The sequence below is a fragment of the Labrus bergylta genome, chromosome 2 (assembly GCF_963930695.1).
Source record: "Labrus bergylta chromosome 2, fLabBer1.1, whole genome shotgun sequence".
Lineage (NCBI taxonomy): Eukaryota > Metazoa > Chordata > Actinopteri > Labriformes > Labridae > Labrus > Labrus bergylta.
This window is the reverse complement of record NC_089196.1, coordinates 2,302,601-2,318,432: the sequence shown is the minus strand read 5'-3', so window position 1 is coordinate 2,318,432 and position 15,832 is coordinate 2,302,601. Positions and strand designations below refer to the sequence as shown.

Here is a 15,832-nt window from a genome sequence, read left to right as displayed (position 1 = left end):
GGTCTTCATAGTTGAGTTGTGGGTGGCCAAGAGGGGCCATGTGGTAGGGTAGCTAGTATCGGCTTCGTCACTACCTGGAGCTTGCATGTACAAGGCCTGGGTCTGTTTAAGGTACTGTAGCAATGCTGTTTTGGTTGCCATGGCAACTAATGGCCATAGAGTAGGTTATATGTAACATATCAGTAGGATATAGGTGCATGACTGGAGTAAGGGGTGTCTTCACTTATACTTTCATTAGGGCTCAAGTATCTGGTGTTTGTATCAAACAAGACTTAGGTGAAGCCAGCAGCTGAGAGAGGACCCGTATGGAAGAGGTTACCGGACTCGACAGATCCAATATACTTATTTGGTTGTTGTTACATTTTGTCTTTTTCTGTCTGTACTGAATAGATTTACATATATTGTATTGTATGTTCGTTTGGTAGTTTGTATACACCAGTGGTTCCCAAACCTTTTTACTTGGAGCCCCCCCCCCCCCCACTCCCACTCGTATCCAAGTACAGCTGAGCCTCTCTTGGAACCACACAAAAGAGGGATACAGTATGTTGTTGTCATTGACAAATGCCTCTTTCTGGTATAAGCTTGACATTTTTTATTTTAACATCCCAACACACACACTATTTCCTACCATATACCTATGGATCATTTTCCAGTAATCATAATAAATCATGATGAGTGATTATGTAGCTCCCAATCATCCCCAAAGGGATTACACCAATGGAACCAATGATATGTACGATTGGTTTGCACCAGTGAAAACAATGGTTTATACCAGTGGTTTACACCATAGACGAAGGGAAATCCACTTCACTACTTCTGTGTGACCAGTTGAGCTGAACTGTGAGTGACGGAGCTGATTAATGAACAGTGCAGTGTTTCTGATCTACCTTGTCGCACCCTTTGATGAGCTCACAATTCTACTTTTCTTTGTGAATGTGACGCTGTGATTGAATGAGATGATTGCTCACACCTGAACTGGGTCAAATTAGCTTTGAAATCATTAGCTCATCATCGTCTCATGTAATGCCACGGTGTTCAAGTGCAGCTAACAATTCGTTCTTGATCCAAAGTATCAGCTTGAGCCGCAAATGTGAGGGACAATGTGCCATGAAAGCCTATACATTTTAGATTTCCTGACTGGAATTCATCAGACAAGATCAATCAGACTTCATTCAACAAACGAGTTGGAAGTTGTTTTCTTCCCCAACTGAGGACAGAACTGACAACGTTGGCATGGTTATTTCTGCAAATAGGAAGAAGACAAATACTTTCATTTACCATCACAGCCCTAAATAATGTCCAGCAGAGACATACAGACGCTCACTGTCCACACTGCATCTGTTAAATATTTATTTCTCTGCTCTGTGAATTTCAGTTTCCCCTTCTAAACATGCGGTACTTTTATTTTGAAGGTGGTGCTGCTGACTCAAATCACAACACAATAAAGTTTTTCTCCGGTGTTGACACAAGTCAAAGCTCAACATTACAGTCACTGATGGGGATATTATTCATGCATCGTTGACTCGACTTACTAAAACACGCTAACGAGCTCTGTTGTAAAACCAAATAATCCTAGATTACGAAAGAGCAGTTGTTGGAGCCAAACTGTTGGTTATTTCTTGCCATTATATTTTCCATTGTGTGTGTGTGTGTGTGTGTGTGTGTGTGTGTGTGTGTGTGTGTGTGTGTGTGTGTGTGTGGGGGGGGGAGTGTCTGAGAGTTCTTGGAAAAGGCTTCAATACGTCCGCTGATACATCAAAAGATTTTAAAAAATAGCTCCAATCAGTGTACCTTAGCAACCGGCAACATCAACAACATTGCTCAGAATGAAGTGTGTCTGGGATGTATTGAAATTACTATTATTTTCAGTGATGAATCAGTGATGTACTGTTATTTAAGAACTTACTTCTTGATCTGCAAAACAAGTTCACCGTTAGAACATGGTCAGATAAGTCGTAACATTGTCAGTTAATCTATACAGACCAATCGTTTAAAGGTCACATACTACCCTCTATTAACCTCTATCAGGAACAAAACCTCACGCCACAAGAACAGTTTCTTCCCCTCTGCTGTCTGCCTTATCAGTAATGTCCCTCTCCCTCCCCCTCCCCCACATAACAGAGACTCTCATCCAGCCCGACGGTCTGAGAAAATTTTGTGGGAATTGTCAGTAAGGCCATCCAAATCCTGTCCCTTTACTTGTTAAAACTGATGTATCATGTGTTGCAGAGCAATTCAAATAACTCCTTCTTAACCTGTGTGGCAGCTGAGATTGTAGGATGGGACCTGCCTGACAAAATGTGTTAAAGGTCACTTATTATGCACTTATTATGTTTCTCTAATACTAGTAGCCAGCTATGTGTGAATAGGATTACTACATACTGATGGGCACTGTGCACAGCGTCCTCTGCCATCAGAGGATACATAATGGATGTATGTAACATGTCGTGTAAAAGTGCTTTGAATGGTGTTAGGACTAAAAAAAATCCCCATATAAGAATGATCCATTTAACATTCACCATTTATAGAGATACATTAAAGATAACAGCTGTCATTACAGACACAGCCAATACAGTATTATTGGAGTTGGCATTCATGTTAAACAAAATAATAATAGAAGAAATTACTTAGCTGCACTTAAATACAACTCAGAAAATAAACGATGAACTGCCAGTAAATGGACACAGGAACATGCATAAGCCTCTTCTTCTTCTGTGGTTTTAGAAGCTGCATGCTTCCAAAGTTTTGTATTACCACCAGGGTTTAATTTGCTTAATTTGCACCAAATCCAAAACTGTTCCTGCTCGACCAGCAAGATGTCGTCTTCTCTAAAATGTTTTGTTGGCATCCGGAGTATGGTCAATGAACATCGACAACACGGCGCACGTCGGGCGCAGCGCTTTTTAAAAAGGTGTCATCCTTTTTTCCTTTCTCCATAAGGTTGTATGTAAAAAAAAGGAGCTGGCAGTTGAAAAAATAAGTCAAGTGTGAACACGGCCTTAGTCTCTCGATAACTCACTGAATGGACGTCTTCTGATAAGTGGGAAACATGACACTTGGTAAATGTCTAATCGATGTTTGTTTATTTTTGCTGTCATTTTATGTCAAGTACACTGACGTCCCTTAGTTTGTTCTTAGTTGAAGTGGCTGCCTGCTGGCTTCCTCTCTTACTATCCTCACTATATGGATCGGGCACTTTACATAGCAGCGTCTGCCATCAGTGTGTGAAAGTGGTGTAAAAATGTAGATATGACATTTTGAGTAGACGGAAGACTAGACGTTACACAAGTCCATCGTCACACATTCAGCTGCTTCCTTAAGAGAAATAAAAAAAGCCCTAGAAAAACACATCCACATGTAAAAAGAAAGGAACACACTAATGCAAGACAACACAACGTATACTGCTCAAGATCTTCAAAAAACACAGCATGAGCGATAAGATAAGAAAGGAAAGTCAACATAAAAACATAAAGGAACAACATGACAAAAAAAAGCCTACCAATTAGTCTGCACAAAAGAAACAGATTTTAAAGGAAGAATATACAACTTTTTTATCCAGCAGATATCAAAACAACTCGCGCTGCATTGTTGTGTTAGCATGCTAATGCTAGCGATCTTTATTATGCTCGTATCTTCACACTGCATGTAAATTTACCTGAAATGAGCGTGATCTAGAAACACAGTTAAGCAGTGAGTACAGTATGTTATTCTTCTTTTCTCTAGTCCTTCAATTAAACAACTTTTATACGTGAGGGGAGGAGTCAGCCGGCCGTCCAGACGATGTAAACAAAGTGAAGATAGGACTCTGAAAACTCTGAAAACATCACAGACAGTGAGACTCGGGTGTTACACCCATTGTAGACAGTCATGACTCACAGAGTTATTTTCAGAGGATATACTTGATTTCTATTACATTTAAGTGTGAAAAATGGCATATTCAGCCTTTAACAAACAAGCAGATGAACTCAAACAAAGATTTAAAGAACGGGGCTACAATGATGTCTGGGTTGAAGCAGCCAGAGATAGGTACGACAGGTTATCTCAAGATGAGTGCCTTAATAAAAAAAGTAAAGAACCCTAAAGGTAACAGCCCCAAGTGTTTTTTTTAAAAGTACTCTCCTATGGGAAAACACAATTATAAACACTGGCAAATATAAATTGCGACCCTGTGCTAAAAGGTGTTTTCAAGGACGCACCAAAAGTGTTGTACAAATGTCCCCCCAGTCTGAGACAGATGCTGTCATGATTTGGTGTTATTTAGTTTTGTGTTTAGTGTTTCTTTATGTTCTAGTGTGTTTTGTTCATTCTTGAGTTCTGTGTGTCTTCAGTGTTTCATGTATTTATTTTGTAGTTGTCCTCAGTGTTTCTTGTGTCCATTCCTTCCTCTGTGTGTTTCCCTCCATTGTGATTGCCCTCATTGTCTTCACCTGTGTTATTAGTCTCACCTGTGTTTGATTACCCCATGTCTATTTAGTCTCTGTGTTTCTTCCCTTCTGTGTCAGTTCATTGTATGTGTTTGTTGGTGTCATTTGTTGCCTGTCAGTTTACCCGTGGCGCCTTCTCTTGATGGATTTTTTTGGAAGTAAGTTTTTGTTTAAAGAATAAATACTTTTAGCGGATCCTGCATCTGGGTCCTCCTCTTTGTTTTTGCGTTCCGTGACAGATGCTGGTGAAGTCAGATCTCACCCCAATAAGAAGACCACTTTCCTGGACCCTCCACAAGAATAGAATAGACTTTATTGTCATTGCACAAGAGTACAATGAAATTTACTGTGCCATGCCTGAAATATAAAAATATATACATATACACACATGTATATGTATATACAGATAGCTGCACTTCTTCTTGTGCACCCCCCACCCCCGCCCTGTGATCAAATCCAAAACATGGAAAGGTGTTTTCAGGATATTTTTTTCCTTCTTTCAGAAATAAACTTTAAAGGAGCAATATGTGCTGCGTTTCAAAAAGCAAGATCACTTGAACCCCGGGAGAGAGAGGGGTGACTCGAGCCAGTTTCAGAAAGAGAGGTAACATAAGCTCTCACGCTGTTACTATGGCAACCAAGTCTATTAACTTAACCTGGTCGGGGGGAACAGGTTTTCTTTAATGATCCCAGAGGTTTCTGTTCTTTGAGGATGTTGATTGAGGATTTAATACAATTTGCACAAATGATGTTATGCAGTGATTGCTCGCTGTGGAACGTGGCACGCACAGAGTATGTGGAAATTGGCTGTTGCTCCCGCTGCTTGGTTATGTCATCACTGTTATCTGTACATTAATATCTTTACATGTAAACTAATACTTTGTTTAATGATGTTAATAATAATACATAGATTTTTTTTTTCCATCAGCCTTCTGTGCAGATTATCCTCCCAACATGAATCTTTGTGACGCTGAACATGAATGCATGCAGCGTTAGCAAAACATATTTCCGTCGCTGCTGTTTTTTTCACACACAATGGCTCATACCATTTGATAAGATTGTGTTATGAGCCATTGTGGGGGCGAAACATTTTTTTTCTTTCATTAAACAATGTAGCTATTTTCTAAAGGAGAATGAGGGTATGGTTAAAGGACACAACGCGTTACTACGGCAACCATATTGCTGTTCTTTACGTTGTTGCATTTATTATTAGCAGTTGAAGTGGCCTCTCTCTCTTTCTCTCTCACTCTCTCTCTCCTCCCCCCCTCTCTCGCTCTCTCCTTCTGCCTGCTGAACACTTGATTGCAATAAGCACTCGGGTAGGAGAAGGGGATTCAGAGAGACAGGGTGTGCAGAGTGCTTTCTGTCTCACACACACACATACAGGCTCTGTGCAGGAAGGTGATGAGCTCTTTGCTCTCCTGTGTTTTTCTTTAACCCCCCCCCGACCACTCCCCCATCAGATATATTTTCCCTACTCATGCATGTTGTGTTATTTTATATAAAGTTTGGTGGAGGGGTTGAAACAGTGTTGTATTTTTCATTTGGTTCAGTTTGCTTTCACTTTGTCGGGGGTAAAAAAAAAAGTCAAATGTTGTGTACCGTAGCCACCCGTCACTAGTTGGGGCTGTAGCTGCGTTTCATGTGGTGTCTCACAAATCGGAAAAACAAGTTTACGAGTTTGAAAATGCATACGAACATATGCTAAAGTCAGAACAAGTCGGAACCTCTGGAAATAATTAGGGGCCCAAATTGCCGATATACTCGTCATCAAAATGGGGGTCAAAAGATGTTATGTTATAGCAATGAGTATATATGGTCTTTTACCTGCTCTTTTGTAAAGTGTCTCGAGATAACACTTGTTATGAGTTGACGCTATACAAATAAAAATTGATTGATTGATTGATTGATTAACCTATTGCACATATAACTTGTAACAGAAACATTACAAACATCTGCTTCGTAGCATCCACGCTATTCTGAACTAGAAAATCGTAAACACACTGAAGGTTGAAGAATGACTTCCCAACTCGTAAACTGTGAACATCTGAGGAGCACCTGAATGCAGCATGTAGCTCCGGTCAGTAGCTGCTGCCACCTGGCCTAATGCTGCACCATGAACTGAAAGTAAACAACAGGTCAGTGGAAGAATGGCATCCTGCAGTGCGGCGCAGTTTGGCAGAATATTAATCTATAAAATGGAGATAAAGTTATATGTAGACTGTGTCAGGTTATACTGGCATGTCAACCGGAGCGATGTGTAACTACACTTAGCACAGGCAAAACGTTAACCTGTAAGAAGGACTAAAGGCTGGTGCTGTTAGCAATGCTAACGTTAGCCACACTCTGCAAACATATTGACATTGTTAACAGACGGCTCAATTCAACCTACAATTCACTGTATTTTGGTTCGCTTCAAACGGACCAAACAGCTCAGGTGTGAATGCACCCCTTAGTTTGGGCTATTTTTGGCCTTCTTTTTTTCTGTAGGTTGGGTTTTTTCTTCTTTAAGGGCGAGGAGCCGAGAGTGACGGCCCATAGCCAGGTTAGCTTGCCACAGTTCTAAAACTAACCGGAAGCCAATGGAAAGAAGCTAAGATTGGGGTATGGGATCTCTTCTGTAAAAAGCAGTAAGAAGCCGAGCTGTTGCATTCTGAACCAGTTGGAGGTGGGAGAGTGATTTGTAGTTAATTCAGGAAAGGAGGGAGTTGCAGTAATTCAGTCTGGTGAAGATGAATTGTGGAGGATTTTTTAAAGGTCTGATTGTGAAATCAATTGGTTTGATTTTGGAGATGATGCAGAGATGGAAGAAGCATGCCTGTTAGATTTTTCTCTTAGATTTCTAGCAGATGGTTTCACGTTTGTGGATAAGGCACCAAGGCTTCCATCTGAACGACCAGCTTATCCTGTGGATATTGGACTTTCTGACCAACAGATCACAGAGAGTTCTTCACCTGGTGAAGTACGCGGACGACACAGTTCTCCTGTCTCTGCTGTCAGGCCCCTCTCAGCACCATGGACCAGTTCTTAAGGAGTTTGTGGAGTGGTGTGACAGCTCCTGCCTCGAACTGAACGTGAGAAAGACCAAAGACATGGTGGTGACCTTCTCCAACAAGCAGAGGGAACTGGCTGCATCAGCAATCACCACAATCCATGGGAATCCTGTCGAACTAGTAGAGGAGTATAAGTACCTGGGTACCATCTTCGACAGCCTGCTGAAATTCTCCTCCAACACCGAGGAGATTCTCAGGAAATGTCAGCAGCGAAAATACCTCCTAAGGAAGCTCAATTCCTTTGGAGTCAGTAAGAACATTCTTCTGACCTTCTACTACTCCTTCATTGAGAGCATTATTACTTTTTCTATAACCTGCTGGTTCCACACCACCACCCTCCAGAACAGAAACCGCCTGCAGAGCACGGACACAGTCTGCTCTAAGATCATTGGACTACCTGTAAGGACTTTGACATCGATCTATGAGCAACAGACAATCAGGCTAGCAGGTCGGATCATGCAGGACCCATCACATGCTCTCTTCCCAGCGTTTGAGTGGCTCCCCTCAGGACGCCGGCTTCGCTGTCCCTGCTGCAGGACACAGAGGAGAAGAGCAACCTTTGTTCCCAGGGCTGTCCAGCTCCTCAACTCCTAACTCCTCCTTTATTTATCTAATTCTTACCTTTACAGCTACGGTCACTTTATTTATCTAATTTTTACCTTACAGTTATATTGTATATATTAGTTCTGTTGTTCCATTATTCACCATGCACCTTAATAACTTATCATTTAGTATTTGCCTACTTGCACACTACAGCTCTGTATATATATATATGTATTTATTTCTCGTTTACTGCACATAGTTCTGTTTACATCTGGTCACTACTGCACAGTTATGGTTACATCTGTTTACATCTGTTAGTCCGATCACTGTCCACTTATATCTACTCTTTTATATTTTGTATTTTTAAGTTAAGTTTAAGCCTTAAGTTGTATTTAAATTGACACTTTATATTTAGGTTAAAATGTTTTGTTTACTTACACTGTTGTTCATTTACTGCTCTGTGTGCCTTTGAATAGCCCCGTGGGGACAAATAAAGTTTTTTGAATTGAATTGAATTGACTTGAAGGATTTGAACAGGATTTTGACTTATGTAGATAAAGAAAGTTTCATGGCATCCAACAGTACACGTCATTGAGACAGTCTCTGACAGCAGCTTGGCTTCTAGGATTCCCTGCATGTCATCTACATATCAATAAAAGGAGACCAAAGGGCGCTAAATTATTTGGCTGTTGCAGCATGTCAATTTAAAACAAAATTGGACCTAGAACAGAACCTTGCGGTACACCGAATGTATCCCCACCCAATATTTAAGAAGGTCAATAAAAATAGAACGATCAACTATATTAAAATCTGCACTAAAGTCTAAAAGAATCAAAATTGCGCCCTCCCCCCATCTGCTGCCCAAAGTAGGTCATTAGTTACCTTGAGGAGCACCGTCTCTGCTGTGCAAAGCTCTGAAACTAGACTGACATGTCTCAAAGAGCTTATTGTGAGACATTCAAGTTGTGTAGCAACACCTTTTCTGAAGATTTGGATAAAAATTGAAGTTTTGATATCGGCCTGAAATGATTAAAATAAGATGGATTGAGGTTAGGTTTCATTAAAGGAGGTTGGACCACCAAATCCCTCTCGTGGAGTAGTGACCGCACATCACCAGTCCCTCCGGGTAATAAGGGACGAGGCCGAGTCGAGTGGCGGTCAGCCAGGGAAGAGTGGCGGTGGAGGCAGACGATGGTGATCGGGGGACCAGGATTGCAAGAAGGATATATGTTTTGACTGTGCAGCGGCCATGGAAACAAAACCCTCTAACACTCGATCCAATTTTATTTTATTTTTTCCCCCTTTGTTTGTCTTCTGTCTTTATCTCTCTTTTGTTTTTTTTCGATTATGGATGAACGTGATCCCTCTCTCCGGGATATTTGTTGGTTGTTGATGTAACCACAACAATGGTGAACAATAAAAAATGGATCACAAAAAAGTCGATTGAAACCGTAAATGAAGAGTGTAGTTGTCTCACAAATAATGTTCCACAAAAATGAAAAACCACCAGACAGAATATTTTATTATCCAGTCAGACGCCTCACGTTTGAATTGTTTAAATATTTATTACAGCAGCAGAACACAATTTGTCAGCCTCCAGACTCCAATCTCAGGTGTGATGGGATTATATTTCTGAGCCCTCAGTCGGAGCCTGCAGGTGGAAAGAAAAGGGAGCTTAAAGGCAAAACATTTAACTCAAAATTAATGAATGTTTTCAATCTGCCCAGGAAAAGTTTGTTCATTCAGTTTTTTTTATCATGTTTATTTTGTACTCCTCAAAGCGACACCTTTAGCCTGGTTCATATTCTCCTGGTAGTTTTTATTTTGTCAGGGTCTAAAGTACGGTGAAGGGAACATGACGTTATTAGGGCATCTCAGCAGTCCTCAGGAAGTGTACTAGCATCTCTCCTGCTACCAGAGCATTTTCAGGGACTTAAACCGACGACCCTCTGGTTTCCATCCCAAGTCCCTACAGACTGAGCTACTGCCGCTGAATAACACAGAAGGTTCATCCTGGGCTGGTTGGTATTTGTTTAGAGATGACTCATCAGACCGTCTGCAGGAGGGGGCTCCGTTTCCCATTAAGTTCGCTCACATGGAAGAAAGAGTCTGATTATGAGTCAACAATGAGTCCATCACAGATGTGTTCAGACTTTATTATGGTGCAGAGTAACCCAGTGAGATGTATTAGAATACCCTGCATGACGTCTCTCTTTCATCCCTATTGCATTTTGTTCATCACAACATATTCATATTTGGTGAGGCTGTCGTGTTAAAGGTCCATGTTAGTCAAACAAACTCAAAATACATTCCAAGAGGCGTAAATTGTAAAAACAGCAAAACAACACATTCATGTCTGTGACTGAATTCTTCAACAAATTGTAGTTTAATTAGGGAGAAAGTCTTCAGACTCAAAGTCACAGGCAGATGGTGCGGGTCCGTAAATGGTGAATTGACTAGACCAAGACTTACCTGAGACCAGGTAAGTGCTCCAAGACAGAGAGAAGACCAAGACATTTAGGGATCGAGACCGAGTCAAGACCAATACCAAGGCGGGGCAAGATGGAGACCAGTCTGGAGACCAAGACCGATTTTGAGTACTATAAGACTAGTCTTATCTAATCCATTCATACGTATACATAACTTGTCAAAGAAGCAGCAGGGTTAAGGGTCTTCCCCAAGGACACATCGGACATGTAGCTGCAGGAGCTGGGGAACAAACCCTCAACCTTCCAGTTTAGAGACGACGACTACAAACTGAGCCACAGCTCAGGGAAGGCCTTCCAAAACAGCCGTGTGGGGGGGTGTCTTAAAAACGCCTACTTTCTCTGGTCCAAACAAATCCAGAGCATTCAGGAGCAGAATCTAAAGTTAGAAGGAGGACATACTGGCTGCTGCATTGTTGTCAGAGAAGCCAACACTTCATATAGTAAGATACCTTCATTATTTCACTCACTACACATCTTACTGGTTGGTTCTATGGAATGTCTCTTTATTCTGAAATCCTGCTCGTGTGCTCTTCTTTCTGTATTCTGTAATGCATATATTACCTAATAATTCACTTTTTTGTCTACATCTGTAAATTTTGTAATTACTGTACATAGCACAGAATCACTGTACATAGCACAGACTCTTGCACTCAATTACTGTACATAGCACAGACTCTTGCACTTTCTGCTTATTTGCACTTCTGGTGAGATGCCAAACCTCATTTCGTTACTCTATACTTGTATATGTGTAATGACAATAAAGTTGAATCTCAATCTCAATCTCAATCAGCATGTCGACTGTGTTCTGTGGTTTCAGTCAGGCAATCACGGTCATGCTGAGGTAATGAGTACCCCAGGGCTCTCTCTCTCTTTATAGCCCACATTGGAACAAGGAAGGTTTCATTTCATGAGATTAGATATAAAGAGAGGTCTCACTAATGCTCTGCCCTTTCAGGGTCAGTGTTCATTGATTTCAGTTGTTCTCACTGTGCTATTCGATTTCCCCATCATGTTGTGCTGTAGCTATTTGTCGTTGCCAGTGGGAAATGAATGGGTGTGGAGCTTTAGTATGTTTGAAGCCTCCATCGTCGTTCTCCCATATGTAACTCCTGAAAATGAAAATATATATTTTCAGGAGGACCGCATAGCGAAAAAGTGCAACATCCGGTGTCTTTTTTTCTGAGCTCTCTGGCTTTTTTGCGCGGTCACTCCGAGCACTCAAGTTGAAAATCTTTCAACTTTTCAAAAAGGCTCTTTTCCAAATGTACGATATTCCCCGTAGTTTTAGACGCCTACCACATCCTCCTCACTCCGTGTCTGATTGGGAAATAAACAATCTAAAATATGAAACATGCAGTAAAAAGTAACGGAGCAGTGTCAGCAGTTGTCAACAGACTGTTGTCATAGAGACAGGACAGACTTGCAGCGCTTTTCTTCTCAGAGCACAAACGCTTCATGCAAACACTCCTGAGTGCACAGCCAGTGCTTTTCTCATCGGAAAGAACGTCAGGCGGACACGGGGCCTAAGACAATCCTTCTCATATTATCGATATATGCGAATAATTAATTAAAATCTCCTTCAATTAATGCGACCACGTCACAGGAGTCACTCTGTCATGACCTTGAGTGACTCTGTGTTGTCTCTCTTCTTCAACAGGTTGGCCCTTTTCCAACATGGTGTGCAAAATGAGCGGCTTCGTGCAGGGAGTGTCCGTCTCCGCTTCGGTCTTCACTCTGGTGGCGATCGCTGTCGAAAGGTGAGTTACTCTGTGGTGTGATCGTTAGTCGTCTTTATCAGCTAAGACTGGTGCTCGGAAACATTCAGAACAATCATTCAGCCCTCAGAAAACCAACGATGGAAGAGTTCGATCTGTGACCCGATGACCCTGATGAACGCCACAAGCCGAACCACGTCGGTTTAATTTGTTAATAAAGTTGATCCTCATACTACAAAGTGTTGCTGGAGCTTTTTGACCTCTTAAAGTCTTTCACTCTTCATGCACCTTGGTAGTTGGTGAAGCTGAAAAACAATAACAGGGCGCTCCTTAACACCTGCTGCTCACACCCATCCCCCAGAAGCTCAGCTGTGTTATTAGCTGGCAAATAGTCTTATAATGTCGCCAAACACGTGCACATAACGGCGCTGCAAACACTTAAAAACGGCCTCTCATGCAGAGAAATCCCTCCTCCTCCTGTAGTCATACTCGCACCTGCACAAGGTTTTCATGTGGCGTGAACTATCAGCTGCTATCTCTTTTTATCTGTAGACATTATTTTGAAATTTCTGGAAAAAACAAGAATTTCATGAAAAGGCTTCCATACTCGACCCTTTCAAAATAAAGGCTTGAAGATGGGGCACAAAAGGGCAGGTGCCCATTTGTTTACCGTAAGACCCAGTGTATAAGACGCACTTTACATACCTATTTTTCATCTTAAAGGGGACACATCCACAAATCCACTTCTTCAGTGTTTTTGAACATATATTTGGGTAACCTGAGTGTCTACTGACCCACAACATGTGAAATAAACCCATCCAGTCCTTTGTTTTTGGTCTGCATAAGTCTTACAACACAGAGAAAAATGCTCCGTTTCAAATGTGCTCTCCTTGTGATGTCACAGTGGGATTCTGGTAAAAACAAAATCCCCTCCAAGGCCCTAGTATCTCCACCCATGGACTCCACCCCCAGCCTAGAACAAAAGTTTTGCACAGGTCCTCCATTTTTATTCTCTCTACAGAGGAGTGATGTCTACTGGGAAAACTCAGGCGGGGTCATTGCATTTAAAGAGACACACACACACCAAAAAGGAGCGTTCTGAGAGAGCTGGTTTATACAGAGTCACAAACCTCCTCTGGTGCTTGATTCATGTTATATTTTGACCAAAGCACAGATGTTTTATTTAGACCACAGGGCACTGTTTGGAAAGGTGGAGAAGGGGGATAATATGTCCTCTTTAAAAATTGACAGCATCTTAGCATCCTCAGTGCCTTCCTCACAGGACAAGGCTATCATCATTGTCTTTTATTGTTTGTTCATGTTTTGTCTTGTTTTGTTTATTTCTTGTTGCATATGGTTGTCTGTGTGTGTTTTATCCTGTCCTGTCAGAATTTCTTTGTTCTATCATTTTGAAAAACTAACTAAAAAGTATATATATAAGAATAGAATTAAAAAATCGAGTTGAAAACTTTTGCTTATCGGCCGCTCAGAGGAGGAGAGAATACCATAATAATTTTAATGAATCTATTTTTTAAACATCTGGAGGGAAAATTAACACATGCTCGGCTTTTATTTATTGATTTTTCATCTGCTTTTAATTTAATTCAACCTCACATTTTAACTACAGTAAGAGGCTTTTAGAACAGTTTGATTTAGGTAATGACCTTGTGGGCTAGAGTCTGAACTTTTAAACTAAAAGGACACAAAGAGTGAGAGTGAATGGAATCCTGTCTGACCAGGTTTGCTCCTCCACCGACTGCTTTACTTCTCTACACTAACATGTGTCGCACCATTCTATCATTGTCAACCACAATTTCCACATCCTCCGTGCACGCCGCGGCCCATCATTGTTCACTGCCACTCTGGAGTTGGAGTGGAGAAGCAGAGATAATCACTCCCATGATTCCCCGTCAGCCTCTATGTCATCCTTATTGTTTTTATTTAGAGCCCCCTGGTGGTGGAATTTACAAACTGTGCGTTTATGTCCTGTAATAGTAGATATTTGATCCTGACATCGAACTTCCCTGAGCTACACCAGCAGACTGGTTGAAAACACTAACAACTGGAGATTACAGCTACTATCACATTAATTTTTAGCAAGCTTTACTGTTTATCTACAAGAAATGTCAAATCTTTCCTGGTTCAAAGCGCTAAATGATACCATCCAGTTAATCATAAAATGTATTCAAAGTCATGACAATGCTGTACTTGTCTTTATCTCTTCCAGGTTTCGCTGCATCGTGTACCCTCTTAAACCCAAGCCAACTGTGCTTGTTGCCAAGGCAGTCATCGTGTTGATCTGGGTGCTGGCGGTGGCGATCATGTGTCCTGCTGCGGTGGCGCTGACCGTGGAGAAAGTCCCTTTTCACTTCTTGGTGCACGACAACGACTTCAACCACACGTATCCCCTGTACACCTGCTACGAGAACTTCTCCTACCCTCAGATGACAAAGATCTACACGGCCGTCCTGTTCGCTCACATCTACTTGGTGCCCCTCAGCCTCATTAGTCTGATGTACGGCAGCATCGGAGTCAAGCTGTGGTCGTCCGTGGTGGCCAACAGAGAGCCGCAGGTGGCCAACGCCACCGTCCAGGTGGTGGGGAGGAGAAGAGGTCAGCAAATAATATCCAAGAAAAAGATCAAGGTGATAAAGATGCTCATCCTGGTGGCTTTGCTGTTCATGCTCTCCTGGTTGCCACTCTGGACCCTCATGATGATGACGGACTACGCAGGTTTGGGCAGGGACCAGCTGGAACTTCTGACCAGCTACATCTTCCCTTTTGCCCACTGGCTGGCTTTTGCCAACTCCAGCGTCAACCCCATCATCTACGGGTACTACAACGAGAACTTCAAGAGGGGCTTCCAGGCTATGTGCCAGTCCAGGCCCATCTGCTGCCTCCTGCAGTGCCACCTGTGGAGGAAGATGGCAAGGTGGGGCAGGAAGGACCGGTCTGTCGACGCACAGTGTGGAGCCACCGACTTCAGAGACGCCATTGGCAATCACAACCACCTTGGGTTGGGGCTGAGAAATCGAGTCCACAACGACAACAAGTTGTGCGACGTGACAGAGCAGAACCGGGGGGGCAGGGTGCGCTGTGTGGTGGTCCATTCGGAGAGAAGTGTTTCGGATCGAGGTTTAGAAATGGCAAATATTCACAAGAAAAGCACTACAGGAGAGGAGATGGCCAGCACAAGATCAGGAGGGGGGTTTGAGGCGTGGGATAACTGAGGGATCACAGTGTGACCCAGAATTAGCCCAAACCAAGCCATAGTTTGTTGCGTTTAATTCCCCAAAAAGAAAAGACCGATCATCTCATGTTGGATGTCGGTACTTTTTGGAATGTGTACAAGTTATGACTCTCGTTCTAGGCAACGCCTTTAACTTTAATGTACAAACTATATCACTGATACTCAGACAGCAGGGACAGCAGAGTGCTGGAGGTGCTACATGTATCCCAGGGTCATTGCATGTGCAGAATACTCCCTTGCTGTAAACTAACATCGCATCACACTGCAATGAGAGCACTCATTCAGTAAGTACTCATATCAGTACCATCATCATGGAACACAAATCAAGCCCAACAGGACTTTTGAAATGGGGTTATTT

General features: G+C 42.1%; 1 protein-coding gene across 1 annotated transcript in view; it reads left to right on the top strand.

Annotated features, from left to right (window-relative positions):
• Positions 1 to 15,454, top strand: part of npffr1l2 (neuropeptide FF receptor 1 like 2) — a 29,555-nt gene extending 14,101 nt beyond the window's left edge. Inside the window, exons 2-3 of the mRNA XM_020636374.2 lie at positions 12,167 to 12,266; positions 14,452 to 15,454. Of these exons, the coding sequence (XP_020492030.1) occupies positions 12,167 to 12,266; positions 14,452 to 15,454 (1,103 nt within the window). The remainder of the gene's footprint in view (positions 1 to 12,166; positions 12,267 to 14,451) is intronic.
• Positions 15,455 to 15,832: the final 378 nt, after the last annotated feature.